Source organism: Erinaceus europaeus, chromosome 18 (genome assembly GCF_950295315.1).
Source record: "Erinaceus europaeus chromosome 18, mEriEur2.1, whole genome shotgun sequence".
Lineage (NCBI taxonomy): Eukaryota > Metazoa > Chordata > Mammalia > Eulipotyphla > Erinaceidae > Erinaceus > Erinaceus europaeus.
Genome location: NC_080179.1, coordinates 22237809 through 22253888, shown reverse-complemented (window position 1 = coordinate 22253888; position 16080 = coordinate 22237809). Strand labels below are relative to the sequence as shown.

Below are 16080 nucleotides of genomic sequence, written 5' to 3'. Positions count from 1 at the left end.
GGGGAAGGCAGAGAGGGAGAGAGAAAGATAGACACCTGCAGACCTACTTCATTGCTTGTGAAGCGACTCCCCTGCAGGTGGGGAGCTGGGGACTCGAACCAGGATCCTTGCGCTGGTCCTTGCCCTTTGCACCATGTGTGCTTAACCCACTGTACTACCGCCCAATTCCCTGGAAATACATTTTAAAATGTATATATATGTATTTTGGAGCCAGATGGTGATGCAGCTGGTAGAGTTACGCCTTACAATGTGTAAGGACCTGTGTTCAAGCCCTGGTCCCCACCTGCCATGGACAAAGGCAGCTTCATGAGTGGTGAAGCTGTGCTATAGGTCTCTCTCTCTCTCTTTTTCTCTCTCTACCTCCCCTTGTTTCTCAACTTCTTTCTACCTCTATCCCAAATAAAGTAAAATAAACAAACATATGTGCTTATTTATTTTTAATTTTTATTTATAAAATGGAAATATTGACAAGACCATAGGATAAGAGGGGTCCAGTTGCACACAATTCCCACCACCAGAATTCCGTATCCCATCCCCTCCCCTGATAGCTTTCCTGTTCTTTATCCCTCTGGGAGTATGGACCCAGGGTCATTGTGGGGTGCAGAAGATGGGAGGCCTCGTGAAATATATGTACTTTAAAAATTGCTATAGGGCTTGGGAAGTAGCTTTTGAATTTATGAGGAAATAGCTTTTAAATTCCTGTCCCTCTGCTAAACTCATGTTTAATTTACTCTCCACTCAGCACTAATATCCTATTTTTTCCATTCAGTCCATAAAACGATGCATGCGAAAGCTGAGATATAATGATTGCACACAATTTACATAGCAACCTACATATATCAGTCCAAAAATATACCATTTAAAACAACTTTTTCCTCCACTACGCTTTCCAAAGTGGTTGGTCTACTTAATGTTCCTTACACATTTCACACAGTCATCTCTCTGCCCTTCACTTGTGTCATTTCTCCTGCCTGAAATAAACTTTGCCTTCCTTCTCTTTGACTGACAAATCCTGGTAAAATCTTTGAGCCTCCTTGAAGCTTTTGTTTGACCATGTCATTGTGAACCACACATTGTTACCTGCATTGCTTTGAACATAATCTTGAATTGCTAGATCTCTCACCAATATATATGGTTTTTTTTTGCCTCCAGGGTTATTTCTGGGGCTCGATGCCTGCACTACGAATCCACTGCTCCTGGAGGACATTTTTCCCTTTTGTTGCCCTTGTTTTTGTTGTTATTGTCATTATTATTGTTGTCATTGCTGTTGTTGGATAGGACAGAGAGAAATGGAGAGAGGAGGGGGAAGACAGAGAGGGCGAGAGAAAGACAGACACCTGCAGACCTGCATCACCGCCTGTGAAGCGACTCCCCTGCAGGAGGGGAGCCCGGGCCTCAAACCAGGATCCTTCCGCTGGTGCTTGTGCTCTGTGCCACCTGCGCTTAACCCGCTGTGCTACCGCCCGACTCCAAATATGTATGTTTCAAGGTCTAGCTGAAGTGTGTGTGGGGCGGGGGGACAAGAGAGAGAGAAAGTAGTCAGGGCCTCTCACATGCACAATTTCTGGACCACTTTTTCATTCAAATAAAGAAGCACAAAAAGTGAAAAAGTCAGCAGTACTGGTATCGTACGATGTCATACAACCTTATTTGTGTTGCTATCTCGTGTCAACACACATGGCAAGGCATGAGGTCTTCCTGAGGAGCCTAGATTTAGCTAGATTATAAACCTATTCTTGGAAGAGCTTATATGTTTTAGCTCTTGTCTTTCCAATAAATAGCACAGAACTCAATAAACATTTGTTCCCCTTTTGAGACAACTCCAGCTTGAAGTGCATACTCAATATATAGACTGTTAGAGAACTCTAGCTTGAATAAAGTAGAGATCAATAACTATTAAACTAATAGATCCGTTTATCTAGAAAGAATGAAATAACTATAGTAATTCATTTTCCAAAAGAAAAAAATCTTTCCTTTACAAGAAGTGCTCAGTTATATATTCACATGTTGTGAACAAGGGGGTGTTTTCTTATTAAGCAGGTACAAAATAGGTTTGACTGTAAGTTAAAACCCAAAGTCATGGGGGGCCAGGCGGTAGCACACTGGGTTAAGCGCACATAGAGCCCCTGGCTCCCCAGCTGCAGGGGGGTGGGGGGTTGCTTTGCAAGCAGGTGTCTATCTTTTTCTCCCCCTTTCTGTCTTCCCATCCTCTCAATTACTTTCTGTCCTATCCAACAACAACAACAACAGTAATGGTAAAAGATGGCCACCAGGAGCAGTGAATTCATAGTGCAGGCACCCAATCCCAGGGATGACCCTGGAGGCAAAAAAAAAAAAAAAAAAGACCCAAAGTCATCCAACTTTTACTTTACTTATCTTTTTTTTTTCCATCAGTTTAAAATTAAAGGCAATGAAAGGCTCTTTCCACTTTGCAGTTACAAACCTTACTCCCATCTCCACTAATTTCCAACATGCTGTGTTTTTTCCCCTCTAAAGGAAGAGGAGTCTAACAATGCAATGACTAAGGAACGACAGATGTCTTCAATAAAATCAAAACTGCTGAGGCTGCAAAGAGACATTGAAAAAGCTTCGAGAGACCGGGAAGGTATGTGACTATCTCCTTGGATGTAACAAGGAGGGGGCCATTCCACACAGAGCAATGCAGCAGAGGTTTCACTCAGAGTTCGGATAATTTTGCCTTTGCTGACTGTGGCAGGGATCATCTCAATAATGAATCACGTGTCAAACTTAATTTGTATGAATAAAGGGAAATAGAAATAAAATAGAAGAAAAGGGAGAGCCAAGGACCATATATATGATGATTACTAGACTTATAGAATTACTAGCATTTCCAGAAATGGAGTGTTCTGCTCTGTTTTCTTAAATTGGCTGGAATGAGAAACAACTGGTTTGACTTAAAACATAATAAACCTCTTAGGCTTTTGGATTTCATGTTTATTTCTTCTTCAATGAGTTCTTCTTTCAAATTATGAAGTTATATATGTTAAACTGTGAAGCAGCTCAGAAGCAATAATAATCACTCCACACATGATTCTGATATGTGCAGCTTATGTTACATGGACTTATTGGAACACAATACTTGATGGGAAATCCAAGAGAGAAAAATGTTTAAAAGTATAAATACAGGGCTGGGTGGTGACACACCTGCTTGAGTGCACGTTACAATGCACAAGGACCCGATTTGAGCCCTCGGTCCCCACCTGCAGGGGACAACTTTGCAATTAATGAAGCAGAGCTGCAGGTGTCTGTCTCTCTCCCTCTCTGTCACCTCCCCCCTTCTCTCCCAGTTTCTCTCTGTCTCTATCCAATAAATAAAGAAAGAAAATAAAAAATTATAAAAGTATGAATATAATAGTTAGCAAAAGCCTAATGTTGTGGCCAATATTATGAATCTACTGTAGAAAGGGTTAACAGGAAAGGATTCAAAGCTCATCTTGGAAAACAATGTTTATCTGCATGTCACTTTGAAGTACCAGCATTTCTCAAAGCTCATGCAAAGAAAGGAAATGGCCCCTATGTTGAAATGTAGCAGCAATTACATACAGAAACAGCCCAGATATTTAGGAAACCTGGACTCGGGCTCCTTCTGAGTGTGGCCTTCTCTGGGTTGTGACTTTCGAGGACAGGATAAATGGTGACTGCGAGTGTTATTTCATTTTCAGGCCTGGAACAAATGCTGAAAGTCTACTCTGACAACCCCTCCTTCTCAGATGCAGAGAGCCAGAAAATCACAGCAGCCTTAATGGATGAGGTAAATATTGGCAGAGTGCAGTGTCCTTGATGTAATGGTCAAAGATTTATTTTTAGCATGTTTATTCTCTGGCCCATTCGACCTCTGCTTGCCTTTCCTTTCTCATGACACACACCAATTTATTCATAATAAATTTATTATTTATTGTGGGCTCAGCTCCTTGACAAGATGCTTGAGGGACATGGAAAAACACAACTTAGAGATGTTTATATTAGTGTCCCTGGAAAAGAACGGTCTCATATACAGTTTTCCCAAATAGACTAATTCCTTTAGGGTCTAGAAACCTTGTGTAGTTAAAAAAAAAATTTTTTTTCCAGGTCCATCCTGGTTGAGTGCAAATGTTATAATGCACAAGGCTCTGGGTTCAAGCCCTGAGTCCTCACCTGCAGGAGGAAAGCTTCACGAGTGGTGAAGCAGTGCTGAAGGCATCTCTCTGCCTCTGTCTCTCTTTATATCCCCCTTTCTCCCAATTTCTGGCTATCTCTATCAAATAAATAAAAACTTTAAAAAATTATTATTTTTTAAATTTCATTTTTATTGTTACCAGGGTTACCAGCGCCTGCACGACAAATCCACAATTTCCACTATCTATTTTTCCTTTAATTTATTTTATTTGATAGCACAGAGAGAAATTGAGAGGGGAGTAGTAGATAGAGAGGGAGAGAAAGAAAGAGATGGACACCTGCAAACTCGCTTCACCACTTGAAGCTCCCATTCACCCCCGCAGGTAGTGACTGAAGGCTTGAACCTGGATCCATGCCCATGGTAATGTGTACCATAGACCAGCTCCCTGCCATGTATACTTTAACCCAGATATAAAAAAGTAACTGAGAAGACAGAATCTGCACTCAGAAAGGACTGTATTTAGATCCGGCTCTGTCATTCACAAGGACCTTGGACAACTTTCATTTTCTCAGCTATCAAATGGGAATATAATTACCAACCTCAAAGAGTTATCGTGAGGTTGAATTTCATTAGAAAACACTACTACCTTGCACAGAGAAGAGCTGGAAGACTGGGAATTATTACCAGCATGTTGTTATCCATTCATCAGGGTTTTCAGAGAAAAGAAAGGACATACATAACTGCACAGAAGAAGCAGGGCAGTGTGGGTGTAAAGCAAAAGCTTCCAGGGAAGTGAGAAAGTTTAGATGCTGTTAGCAATGGCCCATGAATTCCATACACTAATATGAAGAGGCGCACATAGGAGAAATATGTGTGAGAGAAAAAAAAAATTTTTTCAGCTGTGATTAGAGTGAGAGGAAGTTGACTGAAATAACTGAGAAAAATTCAGGAAAAGATAAAACTTTTACAAATGTTTTGAAGGATACAGGAAACTGGGCCAACTTTCCTGACCTCATGTGGAGCTAACTCTCTTGTGAATACAACTACTTAATAACTCTGTCACATCTGAAAGTTTCATTAATTTTGGGGGGTAAGTAGACAGAGACAGCCAGGTAAAGTTATCCACTTCTGATCAGAGGTTTCTTTCAGTACCCTTGCAGAAATAAGCCTGATATATCTTGTGAGAAGAAAAGGCTGAATGTTGTTCACTTGGGAACTAAGGTTTCACGTGCAATGACACATGAATATAATTTTTATGAAATTGTAAAACATGCTTTCAGACATTTCCTGACAGCAGAAACTGCTTAGTGAACTAAGCTGATATAAATAGTATATCCCAAAATGTCATATGGAGCATTTCATAATGGTATATAATCATGTGCTTATTTCTTTGGTATGCTGCAGAGGCGAAAAAGGGCGGGGAAATGGTAAGAAGATGCTTGGACAAGCAAGCATCTTCCAATGTTTACATTATGTTAATTTACACAGCCTATCAGAGAAGTAGCTATAAAGTTTATAGTTCAAGAACAAATCAAAGAGGCCAGGGAGTGACTCACACATAGTACTATGCACAAGGACCCGAACAAGGAACTGGGTTGGAATCCCCACCTGTAGTGGGGATGCTTCACAAGCAGGTCTGCACGTGTCTGTCTTTCTCTCTCCTTCTCTATCCCCCCTCTCCTCTCAATTTCTCTCTGTCCTATCCAATAAAATGGGGGGGAGAAATGGCTGCCAAGAGCATGGATTCTGAACTCCAGTGATAATCCTGAAGGCAAAAAAAAAAAAAAAAAGAAGAGATTAAGAGTGTTATCTTTATTTTAATACTCAAATACATCTGATTGTTGTTTCTAGGCTCCAGAAGTGTCACTACAAAGTTTCTGGTTAATCCAAGACTTCACCTCTTCCACAAAAAGACAATAACATCAGTTAAAGAAAAATCCTCATATGATTTTAGTTTAATTCTATTGGCATAGTTCACCATGTTGAAATCCTGGGGCTCATTGTCCTCTGAAAGTCTACTTCCTGTAGTCAACAGTAATCATTCTTTCTTGTTTCTCAGAAGAAAATTGAATAAAGTTATCGACTGTGACAAAATGCTAATATATCTATTAAGATTTTCTACTTACAAGTGTCAAGTATGCTCAGAAACTAAAGATTTCCTCTAAACTGCTTAAAGATTTTTTTCTTTTATAGCACTTTCTGTGCAAGTCTGCATGTGAGCTGACTGTATTTTCCTATTCCTCCTTGTCATTTTGAAAGTTATACTGCTTTGTTTCAATATACCCAGTTGTGCCCTGTTTTCTTGAAATTTACTCACATGGTCAAATATTGTATTCACAGACTAATTTGAAACTAGACCTTTTGCAAGCCAATTCCTATAAACTGTCATCAGTGTTAGCAGAACTTGAGAAAAGACCTAAACCCAGCCATCCCTGTAGTGCCTCCATCTTCAAATGGAAAGAAAAGGTAACATTTAAAGAGCATGACTGTAGTTTCTTTCTTTCTTTCTTTCTTTTTTTGTTAGTATTTATTTATAAAAAGGAAACAGTGACAAAAATCATAGAATAAGAGAGAGGGGTACAACTCCACACAATTCCCACCACCGGAACACCATATCCCATCCCCTCCCCTGATAGCTTTCCTATTCTTTATCCCTCTGGGAGTATGGACCCAGGGTCATTAGAGGGTACAAAAGGTGGAAGGTCTGGCTTCTGTAATTGCTTTCCGCTGAACACGGGCATTGGCAGGTCAATCTATAGTACCACACTGTCTCTCTCTCTCTCTTTCCATAGTGGGGCAGGGCTCTGGAGAAGTAGGGTTCCAGGACACATTGGTGTGGTCTTCTGTCCATGGAAGTCTGGTTGGCATCTTGGTAGTACCTGGAACCTGGTGGCTGAAAAAAGAATTAACATATAAAGCCAAACAAATTGTTGACTAATCATGAACCTGAATTAGGCTGGAATAGTTCAGTTTAAGAGTTGGGAGTCTCCTTTTGTAGATAGTAGGCCTATTTTAGTTTTATTCTAAAGGGCCCATGACTATACTAGGTTTTTTTTTTTGTTTGTTTGTTTTGTTTTTCTGAGGCTGACATCTGATAGACAAGTGGATCCAAGTTATTGTCTGGGTAGATGATGTCATGGCTGCAAAAATGGCCAGAAAGCTGGATCAGGGAAGAGAGCAGCTCCCAAATATGGGAAAGGTGTATAAATATTGTTGACTGTAGTTTCTAACTGGGTCTGCCAAGTGGAGTAGCTTCAAATAGTGTCAGGGTGAAAAAGATAATGTGAATCATATGTGCATATGTCTTGCAGAATTTTAAGATAAACTTATTTTTATTTCATTTGAATACAAGAACAAAATACAAACAGTTCTTTGTAGTGTATTAGGAAGACTTACATGAGTTACTAAGAACTTTGAATTCCTTCTCCCTAAATTGTAAATTTTGTGATATGCATTAGTCTTTTTTCGCCACCATAGTAATCACAGAGACTCTAAACCTTCATAATTCCTCTTCTACAGAATGACAGAACTTTTTTTTTGTAAAGGTGAAAGATAGAGACCAAGAGCAAGAGAACATTAGAAACACAACACAGAGAGAGATACCACACCACTGCTTCACTTCTCAGGAAACTTCGATATATATGCTCTTACATAGTAGCCGGGGACTCCAACCCAAGTCCTTGCAAATGGAAAAGTGTGGTCTCTACTGCAGATACATATCCATACCCGATATACACTGACCGTGTCCATGTAGCAGATTAGATAATGAATAAAGACAAGTTTTACAACTCACATTATTTAGGAACTAGTTAAATCTGGCTGATGGGGATAACGGTTTTATTCAGCATCAGAAAGGGGAGCTGTAACCATCTTGTGCTGAGGGGACAGAAGTCGAGGAGAGTTAAGTGCTCTAACGGGGACTCAGTCATTCAGACAGAGTCACGGTAATTTCCCGTGGCCTAGAGGTGCAGGTCAGAATTGCAAGCACGAGCTATGTCATATAATAATAACCCAATTCAGAAAAATAATAAGGTTAGAAGATTTAGGAGGACATTGATTTATTTATATCTTGTTCCCCGATTAACTAAATATTCTGGGAGGAAACATCTATAGAACAGCTATTTTGCATGAATGCTCATGGTGAGTGTTGCTAAAAATGACATTTTTTAAAACCGATCTGAACAGCAGCAGACACATAGTTACTTGAAAATATCTCGGCCTTTTCTGATGAAGAGATTGGAGAATGTGGTGAACAGAGCATCCTCTGGTGGGCTGAGCTGTCCAACTTCTACGTCAGCAGGTAAACCCCCTCCCAGATTAATTTAGGACTGGATCCTATCTGTAAAGCACATAGCTTATCTTTACATTTTATTTTCAAAGTCAGAGTGGCATCTATCTGCTCAAAGAAATTTTCATTTCAGTAGGACTGATTAGGTCCTAGAATTTAAATTTTCTTTGAAAATCTAATCCAAAAGTAAGAGCATGTAGAAAAGAGAAGGGCTGGGAAGCACTTTTTTTTAAGTTTTTAAAAATATTTATCTATTTATTCCCTTTTGTTGTCCTTGTTGTTTTATTGCTGTAGTTATTGTTGATGTTGTCATTGTTAGATAGGGCAGAGAGAAATGGAGAGAGGAGGGGAAGACAGAGAGGGGGAGAGAAAGATAGACACCTGCAGACCTGCTTCACTGCCTGTGAAGCGACTCCCCCGCAGGTAGGGAGCCAGGGGCTCGAACCGGGATCCTTACACCCATCCTTGAGCTTTGCGCCACATGTGCTTAACCCAGAACTTTTATAATATGAGAAGATACCTCAGAATGACTGTTGCACATTTTTCAGACCTTGTGCAACTTGCACAACTACCTCTAAACTATTGGGAGATCAGCACTTATCCCCTAGCTCCTTCCATCCTTTCATGGAAACTTCACTCTTTCTCTAAGAAGGTGATTCTCTATCCTACCTACTCACCCCATCTATTCAATTAGTTGACTGACAGTCATTTGTCCATCCACAACTCACTGCACACACACACACACACACACACACACACACACACACCCTTACCCAACTACAGTTGCCATGTCCTTGAATCTCTATTTTCTTGATTAGAAATGGACAAAATGTCAATGGTCAAATAGGAAACGCCCTGGGGGGTACTAGGATATTAAAGACTCATTAAATTGTTTGAAAAATGGTTCCAGAAGTGCCTGGGGGTAATGTATGTGTACCAAGTTTCCCCATCTACACCTAAATGTCACCACTGACCAAGGTAGTCACACAATCATTTCCCAAATTAGTTCATTGATTGCCTAAACTCATGTAACAGAACAGGCAGGCATTGCATAATAACGGGGCACATGGTGAGAAGTGAATCATTCAGGGATTTCACTGTTATGTAAGCACCATAGAGTGTCGCTACACAAATGCAAAGGTGGTGCAGCCTACTAAACACCTACGGTGTATGGTAGTCTCTTGGGACTACCACCATTTTTGATCCAAACACTGTATGGGTCAGCACTGCGTGACTGTAACTGAAATTGTCATCTTTATTATTATTACAGTAACTTTTCTCCAGACTTATTTTCTAAATTATGCTGTGGATTTTAGTTATATAGCATATGCAGCCTCTATATACAGAAATTACATCATAAAGGGTTATTGAGCTAAGTAATAAATATATAAAGCTATAAACTTTCCTTTTGAGATTTCAGTGTATTTTAGCTCTGTACATATGAGGTTCCCACCACATATCTTGCCTACTGACACAATCATTACGACTTAATCCAATTTTCAGCCTCCAGTGTGGCCGAGCCTGGCAATGGTCTCTGCAAAGCCTTATACTCCTTTCAAGCCAGGCAAGATGATGAATTAAATTTAGAAAAAGGTAAGAGTCATTTTCATATAGTTTAATTAACTTTATATGTTGAAACCTTTAATCCAAATAAAATATTATCTTAGTATGGCAACATTTAAAGTTACTATCTAATTACATAAAACCTAGTATTTAGTAAGTGTTTCCTATGTGCTAGACATTACAACAAGCCCAGTTAATATTCTTTTTAAAAATTTTTTATTATTTATTTTTAATATTTTATTTTTATTTATTTATTCCCTTTTGTTGCCCTTGTTGTTTTATTGTTGTAGTTATTATTGTTGTTGTCATCGTTGTTGGATAGGACAGAGAGAAACGGAGAGAGGAGGGGAAGACAGAGAGGGGGAGAGAAAGATAGACACCTGCAGACCTGCTTCACCGCCTGTGAAGCGACTCCCCTGCAGGTGGGGAGCCGGGGTTCGAACCGGGATCCTTATGCCGGTCCTTGGATCCTTATGCCGGTCCTTGTGCTTTGCGCCACCTGCGCTTAACCCGCTGCGCTACAGCCCAGCTCCCCCAGTTAATATACTAATTTAATAATACAAGAATGTTTTGAATTGCTATTTACTGCTATTTTGCTGAGGACACTAAAGCATAGATGAGTTAAGTACATTGGCTAAAGCCAAAAGCAGTAGTGACACAGGAATTAAACTCATAAATCCAAGAGTCATGCTCTTAATCACAATGCTGCCAGAGATAGAATACCAGTAACCGTGGTAACCGTGGCCTAAGAGGTGGCACAGTGGGTAAAGTGCTGAACACTCAGGCATGAGGTCCTGAGTTCAATCTCTGGTAACACATATGCCAGAATGATGGCTTTGCTCTTTTTTTCTTTAAAATAAATAAATAAATACACAAATAAATAAATTTTTAAGAAGGTAAGAGATAACCCAATCTTTTCCATTTTTAGAAAGTTAGACATGTGGGGATATGACTTCCTTTTTAAGGATTTAAGAGTAAGTTGTAGGACCTAGGTCAAGGGACTGCCAACTTAATGTTTCTTCAACTTAAGTTTTAAAAAAGAATTTCATAACCCATCTTAGGAGTCACACCCCCTTTCCTTGTACCATGGATTTTTGTGTAGAATGGAAAGGGATTATATACTGAGTTACTGTAAGCCTCAGTATTATTACTCAAGAAAATTTCACCAGCCTCAACTCTGTGTGTCTCCTTTAATGTTCAAACAACATTTGGACATGAAAACTAAGGTGGAAATTTAGAAATGAAAAAGTGATTTATTTCACTCAGTGGAGACATTGTAGACTCAGGACAGCTGGCAATAAGATCTAAAGTTATTTGTTTGAATTCCCAAGAGTAGATCGTGTCAATCTATTGACCTGACAGAACTCATTAAATGGAGACTTTAGACAGAGAATGACCTACAAGAATAATTTGTGATCTGTGAGTAAGGAAAGATGAAAGGGAAGTTAGCAGTCTCCTCTGATTTAGAAAGAAAAGTACTACGGAAAAGAATGAAAGACACAAAAATTATCTCAGTATGATGCTAAAGATAAATAGCACTTAGATTCAGAAGGAAGTACTTTGATGAGCCAAAAGCAGCCAGAGGGAGAATGGACTTTCCAGAGAGGGATTCAGCCAAAGAATTTGGGAAGGACTTCAGGTTCAACTTTAGGATGAGCAGTATCAGAACAGCATCTTTACTTGTTTGCATATTTATTTATTTGCCTCCAAGGTTTTTGCTGGGACTCTGTGCCTGCACTACAAATCCATGGCTCCTGTGGCCGGCCATTATTTCAATTATTATTATTATTATTTTGGATAGGCCAAAGAGAAATTGAGAGAGGAGGGGAAGATAGAGAGGGCGAGAGAAAGACAGACACCTGCAGACCTGCTTCACTGCTTATGGGGAGCGGGGGCTCAAACCTGGATCCTGCACGGGCCCTTGTACTACATGCGCTTAAACTGGGGTGCTACCACCTGACTTCCTTATTTATTTAAACTTTTTTATTATCTTTATTTACTGGATAGAGACAGTCAGAAATCAAGAGGGAAGGAGGTAGGAGAGAGGGAGAGAGACAGAGAGAAACCTACAACCCTGCTTCACTACTCGTAAAGCTTTCCCCCTGCACGTGGGGTCTGGGGACTCGAACCTGGGTCCTTGCACATTTTAACATGTGCAGTCAACCAGGTTCGCCACCACCCGGCCCCTATTTAATTTATTTTGACACCAGGGTTACTTCTGGGATTCAGCGCCTGCATGATTTCACCACTCCTAATGGCCATTCTTTTTCCTTTTCCTTTTGATAGAGAATAAGGCAGAGAAGGAAAAAGAGAACACTGCAGCACTGCTTCACCACTCACGAAGCTTCCCTTTTGCAGGTGGAAACCAGGGGTTTGAACCTGGCTCCTCTCACATGGGCGCATGATAACATGTGCACTCTGCCAAATACACCACCACTTCAGTCCTACAACATAATTTCTTAACAAGAGAAGTGTGGAAGAGTCAGGTGTTTCTTAGCTTTATTTGAATTGTTGCTCTAAAAAGGACTGTCTTCATTCATTGAATCTATCTAATTCATTCACTGAATCTAATTCATTCACTGAATCTATCTAATTCATTCACTGAATCTATCTATCTAATTCATTCACTGACTCTATCTAATTCATTGAATCTATCTAATTGAATCTAATTGTTGGGTACAAAAATTCTATTTCTATACAAAACCGTGAGTTGGAATTTTGCATAGTAGAATTTTTACAGAGGCATTCCCTTGGTCTAAAGAAGCGTCTGGTAGCTGAAACATATAATAGTCAGTTATGCTAAGGTGCCAGGAGCACTGTGTGAAACACTTAAAGCACAGATACCAAGAAAAGGTTTGATAATAACCCTGTAGTTATAATACAGAGTGAACTTGCCAGGCAGCATAGGAACATGCAACCAAACACGACTGCCTGTTCCCACACCATCTTATGGCACAACTTGGCTGTCCCCGTCTTACTGTTTTTAGTATTCTCATTTAGCAAAACTTAAAAAATTATTTATTTTCCCTTTTGTTGCCCTTGTTGTTTAACGTTGTGGTTATTGATGTCGTCGTTGTTGGATAGGACAGAAAGAAATGGAGAAAAGAGGGGAAAACAGAGAGGGGGATAGAAAAACAGACACCTGCAGACCTGCTTCACGACTTGTGAAGCGACACCTCTGAAGGTGGGGAGCCAGGGGCTCGAACCGGGATCCTTATGCCGGTCCTTGTGCTTTGCGCCACGTGCGCTTAACCCGCTGTGCCACCGCCCGACTCATTTAGCAAGTTTTACTCTATTTAGTATTATGCCTGCTTCCTACAAAGATGTCTGCTACATTTTGTTACATCTGAATTAGATGCATAAGGTGGTACTATCAAGCAACTTCTAGAAAATAGAATCTCCGTAGTTTTACTGTCAGTTTCACTAATTAGGCTCAGACCCATTTGTTTAACTATATATTCATTTCCATAGGTGACATTGTGACTATACACAACAAAAAAGAAGAAGGATGGTGGTTTGGGTCGTTGAATGGGAAGAAAGGCCATTTTCCTGCTGCTTATGTGGAGGAGCTTCCTTCAAATACTGGAAACACAGCTACCCAGGCATAAAATAGATGCTCAACGCTGGCTTACACACTCTGTAAACTCTTAAATTCTACAATGGTGCAAATAAAAGAGAAACTTGTTATTGTGACCACTTGAGCTTTTTCATTGTGTTGATGGTGTCCTACCTTCATGTCACAGTGTTTTGCATCCTTTTAATTATTTGAAACAGGAGAGTGGAGGAGGGCAGAAAGGTTTTCAGATCTTATAAACCCAAAGTGATGGCACAGAACAGCCTTTGACATCACAGAGAGCAAAAGAGAGACAGGGTAGGTTCAGCTGCTTGCCTGAAGTGATATCATTCCCTGATGCCACAACAGAGATTAAGACTTGGTCTTCTTCTGTCTTCTTCTCCTTTTCTATTTTATTGAGTGGGGTTTAATGGTTTCCGATATGGTTGTTGACACATGGGTACAGTTTTTCATGTCCCCGTGGTGTCTGCAGAACAACTCTCAGTCCCATCATAGGTGCTTTTCCATCATCATTCACCGAGACCCTAGTCTCCCTAATTTCACTGGTCTTATTAATTAGGTTCAGGTGTATGCTCTAATTGCAGAGGCCTATTTGATTAAATAAATGTTCATTTCCACAGGTAACATTGTGACTATACACAAGAGAGAATCAACTACTTCTCGTACAGATACAGCAGAAATCTGAAAAATAACATGCTCTCAACAACTTTTTACCAGTACATCTGCAAAAAGACAAGCAATAGCAGATATTTCTCACAAACTACACATTATAAAAACTCACACAGCAAAAACACTGTTATTGAAATTTGAATGTGTAGGTTATTAAAATCTTTCCACAATGAAATTTTAAGACCCAAGTAGTTTTATATAAATGAATTCAAAACCACCTTATGGAAGCTTTATCAAGAAATAGAAGAAAGGAATACATCTTAATATTTTCAAGGAGGTGGGGTGTAGGATAATTTTGATCTCATTAACAAGACAAAGTTAACACACAAAGGAAAATTAAAAGGCAATCTCATTCATGGCTACAAATGAAATGACTTTAAACAAAATTGCAAACTGAAGAAAATAACATCTTTCTTAGACCTGGTTTGTGCCTGCTCCTTCTAGTCTGTCTAGTTGCAAATGGAAGAGAATGTTGTGTCTAAACTCAAAGCACTCTTCACATCATATCTCACTACAGTGGCCATACTTTACACTTCATATTAATATTTCCAACACCAAGATATGTGCACATATTAAATTAGCTTGTACATTTAATGTTTACTTAATGGATGGGTTCTATTTAGATGAAGCCCTTACTTTTACTCAGAATCTTCTTCCCCAAGTAAAAACTACCAGTACAGTCCACCTTTTCCTTCTAAAAATGAATGGACATCTCTACAGGTGTTATTAAATATGTCAGGTATACAGTTTGACTGTTTGACTGATGGTGGGGAGAGAACCAGAATATTCACTCTGGCATATGCAGTGCTGGGGCTTAAAAATCCTCATACCGGAGAGTCCAACATGTTACCCACTGCATCAACTCCCCGATGTACAGCGGCTATAATTTTAATCCCATTAACTTAAGTGTCTATACTGTGTTCAGCATTAACAAATAGTTAGAAAGCTTTTCACCTATGTGCCAGACAATAACACTAGGTGGTAGAAAATAGATAATTTGCTATTATGGCACATTAGAAAAAAAAAGTCTATCTGAATAATTATGATACTAGTTCTCTGGAATGCAAGAGAAGTACTACTTTGTAATTCTTATTGTCTAGAAATCAAACATTTAAATCCAGTAGTATAGTCCATTTTAAGATTTTGAGCTGATGCCTTATCTTTTCATGTAAACATGTAGTGACTGAGTTTCATTTTAGAGCCATTACTGACCCAGTCCATCCAAAGAAGTGTAAAAGCTAATCAATTCCTCTTGAATTCAGCTTCACCCTGCTTTAGTATATGTGCATATTTTTCCCATTTAAGAAAATCCATGTTTTTTTAAATGTTGTTTCATTGCCACATCAAAAGCTTTTAAGTGCTTGAAATTATTTTTAATATAACATACCGTCCTAAATACAATGTATAACAACAACAACAAAATGGCAAGCTTAGTGACAGGGGAGGTAGTTCCGTTGTAGATAAAAAAGCCTTGTATGCATATGGCCCCAGGCTTGCCCTTGGCACTGTATATGCCTGAGTGGTGCCCTGGCAGGCATGCTCTAGCTTTCATGTCCATAAATAAATCAGTCTTAAAAGTGAAAACTAAATTAAAGAAGTACGTTTCTATGTATCCTTAGAGAATGAAACCGGAGCCTCACTCACTACAATACTATTATGTAGACCCACTGCCCCAATTTCTTTAAAAAAAATTGTTTTGAGAGAGGAGAGGAAGAGATAGAGGAGACACTAACATTGTTTCACCATTTACGGAGTTCTCTTGCACTGTCCATGATGTTTCTATGTGTTGCCCGTTCTAGACTCAAAGCCTCACACCCAGCAAGACATGTGCTCTACCAGGTGATCTATCTCTTAGCCTCAAAATAATAT

At 39.4% G+C, this 16080-nt stretch overlaps 1 protein-coding gene across 3 annotated transcripts in view; it reads left to right on the top strand.

The window, feature by feature from the left end:
- The window catches only part of NOSTRIN (nitric oxide synthase trafficking), a 74298-nt gene extending 60637 nt beyond the window's left edge, over positions 1 to 13661 (top strand). For 2 of the 3 annotated variants that reach the window (XM_060177762.1, XM_007539312.3), the window contains 6 exons: positions 2497 to 2605; positions 3684 to 3772; positions 6458 to 6583; positions 8303 to 8417; positions 9909 to 9998; positions 13440 to 13661. In XM_060177762.1, the coding sequence (XP_060033745.1) occupies positions 2497 to 2605; positions 3684 to 3772; positions 6458 to 6583; positions 8303 to 8417; positions 9909 to 9998; positions 13440 to 13576 (666 nt within the window). In that variant the 3' untranslated portion in view covers positions 13577 to 13661. The remainder of the gene's footprint in view (positions 1 to 2496; positions 2606 to 3683; positions 3773 to 6457; positions 6584 to 8302; positions 8418 to 9908; positions 9999 to 13439) is intronic. The other variant, XM_060177761.1, reaches the window with a different exon arrangement.
- The last annotated feature ends 2419 nt before the right edge of the window (positions 13662 to 16080 follow it).